The sequence below is a fragment of the Ostrea edulis genome, chromosome 2 (genome assembly GCF_947568905.1).
Source record: "Ostrea edulis chromosome 2, xbOstEdul1.1, whole genome shotgun sequence".
NCBI lineage: Eukaryota > Metazoa > Mollusca > Bivalvia > Ostreida > Ostreidae > Ostrea > Ostrea edulis.
The window spans coordinates 82077787-82094210 of record NC_079165.1 but is presented as its reverse complement, the minus strand read 5'-3'; the positions used below and the strand labels follow the sequence as shown (position 1 = coordinate 82094210).

Sequence of the window (16424 nt, the reverse complement as noted above, 5' to 3'; positions counted from 1 at the left end):
GAACAATATCAGCAAAAACTAGGACAACCCTAGTTGAATTGATACCCCTACCCCATGTTAAGAGCACAACTAAATCTGAAATGGGTCAGAGAATCAAGATAATGGATCGTGGAAGATGTGCTTTGCTTATTTGACATTTTACGTACATGTACTGTGAATCTCGGTGAAAAGAACATACCAAGAAGAGAGGGGATTTCATTCACACTTAAGTCTTCAGGCTAATACTGCGGGGGGGGGGGGGGGGGGGGGCGGGGGGGGGAAATCAACTTACACCAACTCCATAGTAGTGTACTAGTGCAAATCATCTATATCATTCAAAATTTAGTCAACTTTACTTAAAAGGAGTTCAATTTCTAAAGTAAATTCTTGTATATACAATACATCTTTCTAAATGTTCTGCCTTTCAATTCCTATTTCTAAGGTCACAATACCCCCCCCCCCCCCCCCCCCCCCCCCCCACTCATTAACTGTGTACATTGACAAGATTCAATCATTCTTGTCATCAAAATATGCAAGAAATGATCTAGATAAAATTGTACAAAAGCAACACTGGAAAGGCACTACACCAAAGAACTGATCTAGAAGAATAAAAGTGTCTATGATGAATTGTTGTCAAATACACTTCAAAACCAACATAGTACTACAGTTGTCATTCGCATATTGCCAAATTAAAGGGACTGGTTCACAATTTTCGAACAACATATTTTTTTTATTTTTGATGTTTAACATTAAAAATATAACTCATTTAATGTTGACAACCAAAATTCTGACCTGAATGCCAAAATAAAAGCTATATTTTAACCTTAAATATGTGTTATGTAAACAAAGACTCGAGTCTTTTTATGTATACATGTACAAACAAGTGTAATATTAATTTTGTATGTAAAGCATCTTATTTTGCAGTCACAAATTTTAACTTTTAGATGACACATTTTACCCGAAGAATGCTTGAAATGCAAAAGATATAATAAATTTAGATCGATATCCATTTCTTTGGCAAATTTCGTAAACAATAACATACCGCAATCTTGTTTTCAAAAGAAATAATAAACTCTCTATAATGAGTATCTGTCATGATGAAAAACAAAATTTTGGGGGAAATTGTTAATCAATCCCTTTAAGCTCTTGAGCTTTAAAGAGCTGTCCTGTTTTATAATGTCACAATTCAAATCCTTGATATTCAAACATTTTTTTGTATCATTTTAATAATACATGGATATGACATAATGTCTTTTAAAGAGTATGTCTTTCCTTGTTCAATTCCCAATGAGATTATGCTTTCCTAGTACATGTATATATTGTGACAGGATACCAAATAAATCTATTTACTATTATGACATACCGTACTGAGAATTTATAATTTTTTGTGGGCATCAAATTTCAGAGATATAATGTTCCTAGAATAGCTTCATTCACATGTAATTTTATGCAGAACTATTAGCATCGTTTTTTGGTTATGGGCAGAAATTGTATTTCCTGGTCAATAGAAAACTGATGAAACCGCAGCAAAACGTACTACACACACCACAATGACAGAATACTGTAGATTTCTTATTTTACGAGAGTACTTTATATCGCAAAATTACTCGTAGACTTCAAATCGGGAGAACATGAATTCACAAGTGGTCTCTTAATCAAGACTTTTTACATGTATATTAGCAAAAATAAAATTAAAGCGAGTACTTTTATTTTGCGAGTGATGCTTCTCGCAAAATTACATGAAAATAAATTTCTCAATCATATTTAGGAACCTACAGTACCATAACATTAATAGGGCTTACATTTTGGCAAGTGTATAGAAAATGCAGGTATCTAAATACACATGGCAATATATAGACAAAAATAATTCTAAAAATGAGCTGTCTGCGTGTGCATTATAAGGTGATGACACCTGTCCGTGTGTCACTGCGTCCTGTCAGCCAGAAATTGAACCAGTTGTGGATTAAGCCTTGGTTGTACACATTTTTAGTAGCAAACAGACCACTCCTTAGCATGTTTCTCTTGGAGGCAATGTGGAATTCTTGAGAGGTTAAGTTCTGGCTGATCAACAAGAACTGGAACACTAGACCAAACAGCATACAGGTGGAAGCCATAAATGTGTAGCAGGCCGCCACAAAACTAGCAGACGTTCTGAAATGAAATCCTTCACAGTATTATTTCTGTATGTCGAATTCTGAGTGTGATTGTGTGTGTGTGTGAGAGTGAGAGAGATAGAGAGAGAGGGAAAGGGAGATGACAAAAAAACAACCATGACGGCTCTCATCATCTCAACCAACTCTGAATATTTGAAAATCATTTGATAAATAAATTGAAATTTTAAAGACCACTCCAGATACAATACTGAACTCAGAAAAAAACTTTCCTTTCTGAATTACTAATTTCATAGAGCCTGCTAAAACTTACTGTAAGTCAATGTACAAAAAACGACAGTCATTGGGTAATAAAAACCAGTCGAAATACATCTTAGGCGTGCAGAGTGTTGTCATGGAAAGATGGGATCCATAGTAACCACAGAACACAAATAACATCATAGACAGAATGAAGCTACGGTGATTTTCAGCTCCTATACAAGCATCAATCCTGTAAAAAATTACCTATTTTCATATCACATGTTCTCTCAAGTTTGATAAAAATAAACAATATGTTCAAAAGTTAATACATGTTCACATACAAAGAAAGTGCCTCATTTCTATTCTCCTTTTATTACAGGATTGTGAATTGATTCTATGAATACAAGGGGAAACATAATCACATTTTCACTTGCACATTGGACCTATATTAAACCTAGAGAGACCTGTAATACTGATTGAATCCTCAAGTTTATTCATAGACACCTCAGACTAGTTTTGTAGCCATGAGACTTACCAGGCACAATATAAGTGACAGACAGACAAACACACAAGCTTTACAAACACTACAGTGGTCAGATCTAGGAGTGACTTACTAGACATAGTGACACACAGACAGACAGACAGACCTTACAAACATTACAGTGGTCAGATCTAGGAGTGACTTACTAGACATAGTGACACACAGACAGACAGACCTTACAAACATTACAGTGGTCAGATCTAGGAGTGACTTACTAGACATAGTGACACACAAACAGACAGACCTTACAAACACTACAGTGGTCAGATCTAGGAGTGACTTACTAGACATAGTGACAGACTGACTGACAGACACTCAAACTTTACAAACACAGGGTGTCCGGGTAGCACAGAGGTAGCGCTCTAGTTTCTCACAGCTGTAACCTGAGTTTGATCCCCGTGATCGGCAGTGGTTGTATGTGAGAGGGTATAGCGCTCGCCCGTTCGGACACGTGGGTCTCCTCAGGGTAATCCGGTTTCCTCCCACATAAATGACCCCCTAGCGCAAACATCCGTGCATCAAAGGACCCCATTGGAAATAAGCTTTCTAGCTTTCATGGTTTATCCTTGGTATTTTTGTATGTATGTATATACCGAATAAACAATCTTTTTTTTTTTATTTATTTAACATTACAGTGATCAGATCTAGGAGTGATTTACCAGACACAGTGACAGACAGACACACAGACTTTACAAACATTACAGTGGTCAGATCTAGGAGTGACTTACTAGACATAGTGACACACAGACTTTACAAACATTATAGTGGTCAGACACAGTGATGGTCACGGACAGACACACAGACTTCACAAACATTACAGTGGTTAGATCTAGCAATGACTTACCAGACACAGTGATGGTCACGGACAGACACACAAGCTTTACAAACATTACAGTGGCCAGATCTTGGAGGCTTTTTCAGGTTACAGGACTGGCACCATGTTACAAGTTTTCCATCTGAAAGACAAATTGAGCATTTTCTATTCTGCTCATCAGTTGGACATAAAAAATGATTAAGATGACAAAACATTTTAATACCCAGAATATTCAACACAGATAATTTGCTGAATAGTGTCAATAGAGTGCTGTATCTCAGAAATATGGTTCAGTAATATTTATTGGTAATTTTCACAACAGAAATATTTAGCAAATTTTTCTAAACAAATGTACTTTGAAATATTAACGTTTCAGTTTTGGGCACATTTTCATTTAAAAAGTGTATCAGTTAAAAAATAGAAATGCTGGCGCTTTTATTTTTGGCAAATTTTCCTCATCCATCAAACAGCCAACATTTTCTGTGCGCCAAATTACTTGATGTACGGGTATTTCATAGTAAAGTACCAGAGTATACAAAACGTAGCGCATAATGAAATCACATACTTGTAATGGGCCTCGAATCCAGCCATTTTTACATCAGATTCTGGCAATTCATCAGCTGTCATTTCTTCTAAACTCAATGGCACTTTAACACTGTCATCAGCGTAAATAACTCGTCTGTCTGACTGATTAATCTTTTCAAAGTTCCTTTGTCGCTTTATGGATTTTAAGTATGGTGTATTTAATTTAGTTATCACAAAATTATAGAGCATGAAGAACATTGCAGTGAGAAGCAGTAGATGCTCCCAAAGCAGAATCTCACGAAAGCCAACCACACACGACTCAAACACCACAAATATCACCACAACCGACATCAGCCCCCAGGAGTAAAAGAACAAGGTCTTGTCTTTTTTAGTGTTTCTCTTCCACAACCGGTAGAACCACAGCAGGAATATTGGCATTAATGTCAGCATCAGAATGGTCATTACGGGTCCCCAAGTGGCCATCCCCAGACAGACAGGAATGATGATGATGGGAACTACCACATCCAGTCGCACTTTCAGGGCTCCCCGACCCATGATGCCTGGTACACGACAACGGTCTTCTAAGGTTTTGAAGAATCTTTCCATAGTCTCAGCTGGTACACTTCGACACGTTATACACCTGAAATTGATTAATTTTTGCATTTTTTTTTTTCATCCTACAGGCTGGATTGATCTATATTGATCTATATCCTATGTATATACGTATGTGTGTGAGATCTATATCATATGTATATACATATGTGTGTGATATCTATATCATATGTATATACATATGTGTGTGAGATCTGTATCATATGTATATACGTATGTGTGCAAGATCTGTATCATATGTATATATGTATGTGTGTGAGATCTATATCATATGTATAGACGTATGGTGTGCGAGATCTTTATCATATGTATATACGTATGTGTATGAGATCTATATCATATGTATATACATATATGTGTGAGATCTATATCATACGTATAGACGCATGTGTGTGAGATCTTTATCATATGTATGTGTGTGAGATCTTTATCATATGTATAGACGTATGTGTGAGATATCTATATCATATGTATATACATATGTGTGTGAGATCTATATCATATGTATATACATATGTGTGCGAGATCTTTATCATATGTATAGACGTATGTGTGTGAGATCTATATCATATGTATATATGTATGTGTGTGAGATCTATATCATATGTATAGATGCATGTGTGTGGGATCTTTATCACATGTATATATGTAGGTGTGTGAGATCTATATCATATGTATATATGTAGGTCTGTGAGATCTATATCATATACATATGTGTGCGAGATCTTTATCATATGTATGTGTGCGAGATCTTTATCACATGTATAGACGTATGTGTGCGAGATCTTTATCATATGTATATACATATGTGTGCGAGATCTATATCATATGTATATACATATGTGTGTGAGATCTATATCACATGTATATACATATGTGTGTGAGATCTATATCACATGTATATACATATGTGTGTGAGATCTTTATCACATGTATATACATATGTGTGTGAGATCTTTATCATATGTATAGACGTATGTGTGTGAGATCTTTATCATATGTATGTGTGTGAGATCTATATCATATGTATATATGTATGTGTGTGAGATCTATATCATATGTATATACGTATGTGAGTGAATGTAGGTGGAGGGTTTTGTAAGAATACGTGTGCATGATTTTGTAGAACATGTTGATCTATAAAAATTAATTTCATAGCAAAACTCGTATCAACTATTTTCATGTACATCTCATTAAAATATTGTCGAATCTTCAAATAATCCTGTTATCACTCAGGTCCTTGTACTTAACCTTTGTATTTGGGAGAGGGCCTACATAGGCTATGCCTGTTATCTGATGCTATGGAGTTTCTCAATAAAATGTTTTATAAAAATTAAAATTGATAAAATTCTGCATTATAACATCTACAGATCTTGGCTTCAATGTCTTTCATTCATTTGTCATTTATATACTTCTATAATGCATGTATAATCAGAAGGAACACACAATATGCAGTAAATTTTCATGCATTTTAATATTTCCCCAATCATTAAATTACTTCAGATCTGAATTTTTTTTTAATAAAAATCACTCTGGTAACATTTATGTAAAATGAATTTCCTTAATCTGCAATCACAGAATGTTCTTTTCATTAGTATGAAGTTTTAAAAAACACGCTAACCTGTCTACAGCATGGTCGAAAGCCTCGCAATCACAACAACAGGCCAAGATGTGATTTCTCTGCCCCTGATTATCTTCATATTCACAGCAACACAGGCCTTCAGTACTGGAGGTATGCCCCCTCATCAATTACACGCACAACAGCTAAATTATCCTATATGCAGCTGAAAACAAATATTTCATTAAAAAAGACAAACTTTCCTCTATTATGATGAAATTATTTTGTCTGCCTAATTCTTGTCTTATGAAATGCAGTTCAACTGTTTATGCAATTTTACTGTTTGACCATTTATTCACTGGAAATGGATATAGCTCAGTGGGTTGAGCACTTGACTAGTAGGAAGTCCTGGGGATCCTGATGATCCAAATTCAATTTCTGACCCAGATAAATATTTTTAAATTCAGTCCTGGTCCCCTCACAGTGGCATTTTAAGGTCATAATAATAAAAACAAGAAAATATACAAAGTAAATACTGACAACGTATACACATCTCTACTGGTAAATCTGATAATTACAATGTAATGAATTATTCCCTGATGAAATCAAATCATCTGTTCATGTTTCATCCTCTGATTACAGGGGTGGAACGACACTCAGTTTGTTTCAATAGTGGGATACATGTATCATATCGTGCTGATGTTTCGAAATACATACATGTGTATCATATCGTAAGATCTGTGTTAATAATGCAGACCTTACTATATGATACATATCTCAATACATCAATATGAATTATACAATACATGTATTTATCTCAATACATCAACAACTTCTATGCAAACTACATCATTATCGCATTAGATTGAGGCTTTCCTTGGAGAACATACATAGAAGGTCGTAGTATATACGGGAAATCATCTGACACAGCACCTGTTACCTGTGGGGTCTGCCCTTGGACTGATCCTATTCCTGGTGTTCATTAATGACCTACCAAGCAATGTCAGGCTGCTCAAGATGACTGCCTCCTGTATGACAGCGCCTCTCTACAACTAGCTGCAGAACTGTAGCTCTCTGAAAAAATATTGTGACGGAATCGTTGTCACAATATTTTTTCAGAGAGCTACAGTTCTGCAGCTACTCTATAACAGGACCTCAACAACCTCCAGGAATGGGAGCACCAATGGCAGATGCACTTCAAACCAGAAAAATGTGAGGCAATTCACATTATCATGAAGAAAAGGAGGGTATACATGCCATATCACATCAACAACAAGGCCAATGAGCACCAGCAAGAATGTCAAATACCTCAGAATTACAATCAGGACAACCTAAGCACATCAACACCATCAGCAGAAAAGCCAGCAACATCATCAGCAGCAAAGCCAGCAACACCATCAGCAGAAAAGCCAGCGACACCACAGCATTTCTTAGGTGCAACCTGTCATCATGCCCTAGGGACATCAAGACAGCACCTTTGTGCATCCATGGATAGTGTATTTGTCAAGCGTGTGAGACCCCCATTACCTAGGCCAACATATAGAATATGAAAAGCATCTAATGTTGTCACTGGCAACTACAGCTCCACAGACAGCGTGACTGCTATGCTTGACGAGCTTGGATGGCAGAGGTTGCAGCTTTGTAGACAACCTGCCAAGCTCACCATCTCAGGGTTGCTACAAGAATACATCCACAACGGTTCAGGGTTCCTTATTGTAAAACATCTGTATACATTGAATTCGTTTTAACATTCAACATCCGGCCGTGGCACATCTTCGAGACAACACATTATTGACTTTGGCGCTATATACCTGTGATGGGTCATGCCCAATATATGAGCAAATGTGCATGAATATTGAATATATAAATATCATATATGCTATATGTTTTAATTTATATACTGTTATTAAGTGTATCCTTATGTAATCATATTCTCGGGATATATATAATAAATTTCTGCACGTGCTTACGTCACAATAGGTCCTGGCTCGGGATATCCCGGCCGTCTGTTTTACGTTACATATATAACGCTGTGTACGACAGAGAGAGTGAAAATTGAAGAGATTGAGAGATTCACTGTGTTGAGATTGAGTGACAGTCACGTAGCCTAGACTATATATAGTCAATTTGTAATTGCCAATTGGTAAGCATTGTTTTTATGAATGTATTCATGACGAAAATAAAAGAATAGATCTGTTTATCGTTGTCCCATTAGTATCGGGCAGACCCGCCCGTTACATATCCATGTTCCGACTGCAACATGAACAGGTTGGAACACTTCCCCTATAGCGAGATATTATTAATTGACTGGTATAAATTAATTTGAATTACAAACCTTGAAACACAAAACTATAGTCATATGATCAAACATGCAAAAAAAAACATGATTCACACGGAGCTCAACGAGAACACATCATATTCACCTTTCATACCTCCTTATTTAAAGAGTTCCTACATTAGTCTTTTGGAGTTATTTCTCTTTGCTTATTAAGGTGCGATATTTCTCAGAGAGCTGCACCTGTCTCACTGGATAGCTGTTCTTAGAAACAAATAAAGGTTTTCTGTTTTGGTACTGTTTCTTATAAGATATCCCGTTTCAGATGGAAGACCTTCATCTTGACTGAGATCCGGCTCAGTTGGATATTTGGACTAGCACCGGTGTAGCTGGAGAAGGCTAGAAATATATGGACATCCGAACCGAATCTCAGCCGAGATCATATTGATCGTATCTTGTTTAACGTCTCACTCGAGAATTTTTCACTCATGTGGTGGAGATAGGCTAGTCACAAAAGTAAAACTATAGTTCACCTGAACGTGCTTTAGTTTGCCGGAAGTGAACGAGTCTAGTAGAAAATCACTGACTCCGGAGACGTCGCCAAAACCGTTGAAGGGCTTCTTTAGCTTGCCACACCTACTGTGACACGGGACATCCGTTTTTAAGGTAATCTCCGAGGACCCGGCGTGAATTTCACATCTGATGCCAAGCGTTTAGCGTTGGAACTGTCACTATCTGTTAACGACTTAGGTCTGTCGCGGCCGGGATTCGAACACCAGCCTACCGCATACGGGGCGAACGCTCTAACCTCCAGGCCACCGCGGCGGTGCCGAGATTAGAAGAACTCGCCGTTTTGGTAATGTTTATTAAAGTCTATATAGATAATTCTAAGTTATTCTTTTTTTTCCTATCATTTTTATCTTACAATTTTTGTGGATGGGAGTTTCGACAGGCCTATACTAGAATGGTTTTTTTTTTTGGGGGGGGGGGGGGGGGAGTTGTCACTTGCGTAGGATATTGACGACCCCCTCCCCCGATTTTGATTTTTAGAGGGTAAATTTTTCCTTGGGTGTTCCTCAGGCACTTGTTTCTGTAAATGACTTATGACCTCTGTATACTAATAATAACACGTGTTGTTATTAGTATATATACAGAGGTCATAAGTCATTTACAGAAACAAGTGCCTGTGGGGTGTTCTCAGAAACTATTGTAAATAGGAAATAATTTTATTTTTTTAGATGTTTATTCGGTATATATACACATACATACATACCAAGGATAACCCTCGAAAGCTTATTTCCAACGGGGTCCTTTGATCCACCGATGTGTGTGTTATGGGGGGGGGGGGGGGGGGGGGCGCAACGGTGAGAAGCGAGAGTACTACCTCTGCGCTGCCCAAACACCCCAAGCAACTGAAATTTCATAAACTTGGAAAATGTGAAATGGGTTATTGCCATTTCTTTATGCCAAAAAAGAGCAAGGGCTGGGCAGGGCTCAAAAATATTTTTCTACAAAAATATTTTTTTTAAACTTAGAAATCTATAAAACTAAAGTTGTAGATCTTGTTATTGTGTCAGCATGCCAAGAAATCCCGTCCGGTCTGAACTCGTTGGCTTTAATAGGACCAGATTACATGCTGATTTGGACTTTTGCGAGATGGGCTGACTTTTACAGTCAACGGCTGACTTTGACACGAGCATATAATACGGAAACCTTTTCGTGACATATTTGTATACATGAATAAGTGATGAACCGATGCAATGTACAGAAATGGTAAAGTTGTCCAAATATTATAGAGTTGTTCCGGTTCACTTCCATACTCCTACACTTTCTAAAACAGCAAAGTCCATGTGACCTAATATCCCTAAATATTTTAGGTCACCTGACCTAATGCATTTGGTCAGCATCCGTCGTCGTGCGCGAAAACTTGACCATTCTTAACTTCTTTCTGATAACTGCCTTTTTTTCAAATTTGGTACGAAGCATCTTTGGGACAAGGGGGTATAAAGTATAAATTACAGGACTTCCGGGGCCTTAAGGTTGGAGCAAAAATTGACCAATGTTAAAAAATCTTCTTACATCTGTAAGAAAAACTGAATACATAGATCTGGTCATGTAGAGCTGGAAAGCCTCTACCGAAATTGTAAATTTCATGATATCCGGGGTAGACGTTCCGACTCCAGGATGGGGCCAAACTAGGAATTAGTATTTATGTGTAAACCATTTAAATAGCATAGATCTCCTTCAATGCTATGCCGTGGGCCTCTTGTTAGTTAAATACTTTACCAGTTCCATCCCCGCCAAGCCCTGTTTTTATATGTCAGTATTGAAAAGATTAATCGGAGACGGGGACCAGACTCGTGACTTTCATACCGTACTAGGGTTACTTTTCAATATTTACGTACTTCATATTGGATAGAATGAATAGATATAAAAATCAACGGGGTCGGTTCGAATTGACTGCTACCTACATGTAACATGGCTATCTCTACAAACGGAATCAATTGAAGATATATGAGTTTTCGGTTCACATGCGGTTTTAAGAAATATACTGGGAAAATATGTTAGGAATTTTTTGATATTACGATGCAAGAATACATCGACCTGCGCCGTAAATCGAAGGTTTTTATAAAGGGTGGATCTGTAGCTCTCTGGTATGTCCAAATATTTTCCCAGAGAGCTGCAGATGTGCATCAGTGCAGATGCACATGTAATTCCGAATGTTTATCATGTTCTGTGTTGTACCTGTGTGTGTTTGATTGAATAAAGCTGTATAAGACCTTCGTACATTTTTATAAAATAAAACGCGGAACTCCTGCATATAAATTTACATTCGATTTATCATGATGCAATGACTTTTTGTAAAGTTTAAACAATGAATCAAGGTATCTGTGCGAGTTAAGATTTTACACCCAGGTATGCATGCATGAATCAATAGCCTTGTGGTTTTATGCTTTGATAATTGTCAGATAAATGAAAGAAGTTCAAATGGTTTGAAACGTGACAGGCCTACCGTAATAATATCGTAACATGCAGCGATCTGAACACGCTCGCTGTTGCTTAGAGAGAGACTCTACCATATCACTAGAAAAGCTAGCTCACTAGCGAGGCTGTAGAAATTCCCTACATACTGTCTGCTACACTTCCCCTGCTCAGGGAAGCTTCGTCCCGAAGCTTAGCATGGATCTTCTCTTATTTTTGGCACATCTTCAGCAAAAGCATCTGCCGTTCACGACGACAACCGTCGTTGTCCCAGGACGAAACAACTTGCGTATAAGGACACACAGTCCCTGTGTTCCAAGCGTACTCTACCTGAAGCAAGCCTCTGGACAGCCAAACTCCAGAGTCACTACACTGTCACCATTTTGTAACGTGCAGCGGTTTGAACACGCTCGTCTTTCCTTAACTTGCGTGATCAAGAGAAATCACTAAACAAGCTAGCTCAAGAGCGAGGCAGAAGTTCTCTATATACTTCGACTTTACATATTTTTAACGATATCGTGCTTCCATACAATACTTAGGTTTAAATGTCCAAGTCATACGTTGACCGTGAAAGTCAGTCGTTCTCGCAAAAGTCCAATAGATGAATAGTAGCGTTGCGGTGTAACCGTGGTGGCTGTCGCTGGTGACCAAGGTCGCTCATAATAGAATATATAGGGAAAAGAACTACTCGAATCACCGGCTTCTGCGCATGCGTGGTGTTTAACTCGAAGCGGTGCCCCATTGGTTTTAAATTCATAGCCTTCTCAGTTTTCTGTTTTGTATGTACATCATAACTTGAAAGATACAAATTAACTTGTATTATCAAACTCCAACATTGATATTTTAATGCATAAGATTTCTGAATTATGTCTAAGATATCTAATAACGAATAAACAACTTGAAAACAATGGCTTTTTATTCAAAGCATATTTACAATAGTGTTATCTCCATAACAATTTCTACAGGGCCGTAAATTACATGGAGGCGGAGGAGGCAGCTGCCTCCTCCAACTTTTGAGCCAAAAAAAAATTAAAATTTAAAGTTCATTAGAATTTATGTTGTTTCCAATAACTAAGAACATGATACCTCCCTTAAAAAGCATTCCAAATCTTTCTTTTAGAATGAGTTAGTCAAGTAACATCTTAGAAGGCCCTAGAATCAAGGATTTTGCACGAAACGTGTTCAGTGTGCACAAAATGTGCTCAGCGTCTGGGGGCCTGGGCGGCCCCCAGACCCCCGCCTAATTTCCTGCCTCCTCCAAATTGAAGGTTAATTTACGGCCCTGTTCTAAGTCATCTTTTATATTTTAATCACATGATAGCAGGTGTGAACAAGTCACAGCTAGACGTCTTAAACTTGGTGTAAGCAATTACCTGTAAACACCAGGTTATTCTACCGTGACCAACCTTCGTAATCATATAATTACAAGTACCACTCGACCAACTTACGAACAATATTCAACATTGTTTTATTATTCATTTATTTATTTTGCATAGTATTTTTCTTCTCTCACACTCTTTTATTTCAAATATATTTTCTGATTATCTGAATTCAAATTATCTCCGATATGCGAAAAACCACACATCTACTGTATACAACTCGGAGGTTTACTTTGGATGTTTTTGTACAAAAGTGGAAGACTTTCCTATTACGAGATAATTGTTTTTTTGTGTTAAAATTTAACCAACTAGACTCTATATACATATATCAGGGTCGTGTATAGGAACCAGCAGGCATGAGGGATCGTGCCATCCTTCTTATTCCCAATAAAAACCATAAGATAACAAACGAACGTCTGGCGGCTTTTTTTTTCTTTCTTTATTTACCTAATATCTATTTATTTATTTTCAAGGTCAACGTATATCTGTTCACTTATGCCCCAACTATAATTGCTTACAAAGGACACGTTTCAGTTTCACGAAATTAGTCAAAATAGAATTCATGTTTGGTATACGGACAAAAAGTCACAGGATAAACGTCACTGGACAGAAAGTCACAAAATATGTAGGAAAAGTCACAAAAATGACTTAGCAAATGAGACCCCATATATACTTTTAAGATAATAATAACAGGTGGTACATGTACCCAAATGCTCACTAAAGCTGTTGTTCAGACACCAGACATTTCTTACAGTGGATAGGAGGTACAAGGAAATACATGTCATCATTACTGGTGTTTGTTTTGCCACATTTAGCACCTTCAGTTCATAATTAAATGTTCATTATTAGATAATAAGAAAGGAAAAATCAATAAATTGTTTATATTGCAATTATTATATGATAGTTCACTTATTTCTTGTTTTGACAATGATCTGGAGTGAAAGAGTGCCATCAGATTTTGTTTTGACAATCATTACATGTAATATGTAGTATACTAAACCAAATGATCATCAAGCTTATTTTTATTTTATCTAAATATCAAAATGATATTTTACAATAAATATGATAAAAGGAATAACAATTTTATAATTATTATCAAAATCTCATAGAAAATATAAATTTTGCATATATATTTTCTTAAACTTTACAAAAAGAATAAATATGTTTTCAAATATATATCAAAAATCAATAGTTTTTTATTTTCTCATAAACTGTGACTTTTTGTCCTGTGGCATTTTCTTCTACTATCATAAAATTGTAATTGTGATTTGGTCTTATTTTCTTATAAAACTGACTTTTTGTCCTGTGACATTTTGTCCTACTTTCATAAAATTTCTTATTGTAACTTTTTGCCCATGGTCATATTGGCCGTGACTTTTTGTAATTTTTAAAGTTGTAAATGGTTTGAAAGGTACATAATTTCAGCACAATGTATATATTAATTATGACTTTAAAAGTTGAAATATTTTCATGATCCTGGTTCTAATTAGGAACATTTATTTGAATCATTTTTTATATCATAAAATTACAATTTTCTTATATCAAATTCATGACAAGGAACTACGTAAAAATGAGCAGTACTTTGAGTGAATCTCACTCTTTGCATTCCGCCAATAATATGATAGGACTGGCTTCACGAGTATGTACAATGTTTAATATCATCATGAAAGCTGCCGTCTTTGGATCGTCTTTTGTCTCCGCTACAGCGGTCACTGATTTATAACGGTTTTTCTATACCGGAGATTTTGCTAGGAATTTCTTGGAATGAAGAAATAGATAAAGGAAAATATAACTTCAAGAAATTAACAAATCGGAAACGGGTCTTAGGTTTAGTTTAATTTTAATGATAAAATTACATAACTGATATTAATGTGGAAAGACATAGTTGTGTTCCCATTTGAAAAGTGTGGGAGGGGGCACGTGTGATGCCTAATAAACTTTCAAACATAATTAATTAATATGGCGTTGATAAGAATTAGATAACTGGGAAGTGTAGACTGGAGAAAATGTACCAATGAAATCTGGAAACAAATAAGGTTTCTGGCCTTCCTTGAACTATGGTACGACAAATGGACCTATAATGTGTATATCAGCACGTATACAGGTTTAGCTGTTTGTGAGTAGGTAGTCTATGGTATTTTGAATAGATAGATATGTATAAAATATAGTGCAAACAGTTAAAAGGGGAGGGGTAAGGGAAATTTGAAACGTATCGGTGAATTTTCAATTCATAAGATATTTAAATGAAGTATTTAAATTAAAACAGTTACAGAAACTAGGCTTGGTTTACAATTTAATCTTCCGATGACAAGCCTGTGTTACTGTGTAAAGTTCATGCAGAATATGAGCACCGACAAGTAAGAAAGTGTCTCATTGGTCAAATCGAATACAGGGGACATAATTTGAAGATTATAATCATTTTAATTTGAAAATGAATGCAGATAAATGCATTTTTTTTTTAATTTATTTTTTTTTTACAGAAAATGACTAGTAAGAGTCATTTGGATTCATTTCAATTCTTTAAAAAATAAAAATGGCAAAACGACCTTTTAAGTATTTGGGGGGGGGGGGGGGGGGGAGGTCATAACAGCTAACATTTTTTCTGTTCAGTTTCAATCAAAAGTTCAACAACTCAGGAAACGGTTTTAAATATTAATATTTTTTCTCAAAAATATAAAGATTGGTATGCGTGCCGTCAATACAAAATCAGTCAATTTCTTTAGATTAGTTAGAGGTCCACGTTTCCCTTATCGACCTTGAAATCTGCACTTTGTGGCGTCAAAATGGCCCAAAAATGTTTACGGCGAGGAATCAACGAAGGACATCTTTGATGAGTACCCGTATACGTACTTATTTGGAAAGCCACAGCTGTCTTATGGCTATGTACAGAATCCGTATTGTCAATAACATACAATATTAAGTTATTCTTTATATCGCTAGGTCTATTCTTTATATCGTTAGGTCTATTCTTTATATCGTTACATGTAAGTCTATTCTTTATATCATTAAGTCTACTTGATATGTAGCTGCAGAACTGTAGCTCTCTGAAAAAATATTTTGACATAACAGAGAGCTACAGATCCACCCCTTATAAAAACCTTCGATTTACGGCGCACAAAATGCTGCGCGCGGTTGAGGCCTTATATCGTTGTATTCTCGAGTTGCTGTCTCATAAATTTAATATAAAAAAGTCAATACATGCACCCAGGGGTGTATGAGCCGAGTTGCATGGGATACATTGTAAAGTCAGGAATGATGTGGCATATTTATAATTGTGAAGAACTAATTTCAGTTTTAAACTTTTCGAGTTACTGTCCAGAAACCATATTTGTCTGAAGTTTTCAATCTATTTTCGGTCACTGTGACCTTGACCTTTGACATTTTTTCTCCAAAATCAATAGGGGTCTT

The 16424-nt window shown here is 36.3% G+C and overlaps 1 protein-coding gene across 1 annotated transcript; it reads right to left on the bottom strand.

Moving 5' to 3' along the window:
* Positions 1 to 874: 874 nt before the first annotated feature.
* On the bottom strand, positions 875 to 8706 carry LOC125680399 (palmitoyltransferase ZDHHC23-like). The gene is given in 6 exon segments (XM_048919959.2): positions 875 to 2130; positions 2404 to 2580; positions 3716 to 3827; positions 4251 to 4278; positions 4280 to 4850; positions 6444 to 8706. Coding segments are annotated over 6 exon segments (1269 nt in total). The 5' UTR covers positions 6569 to 8706; the 3' UTR covers positions 875 to 1874.
* Positions 8707 to 16424: the final 7718 nt, after the last annotated feature.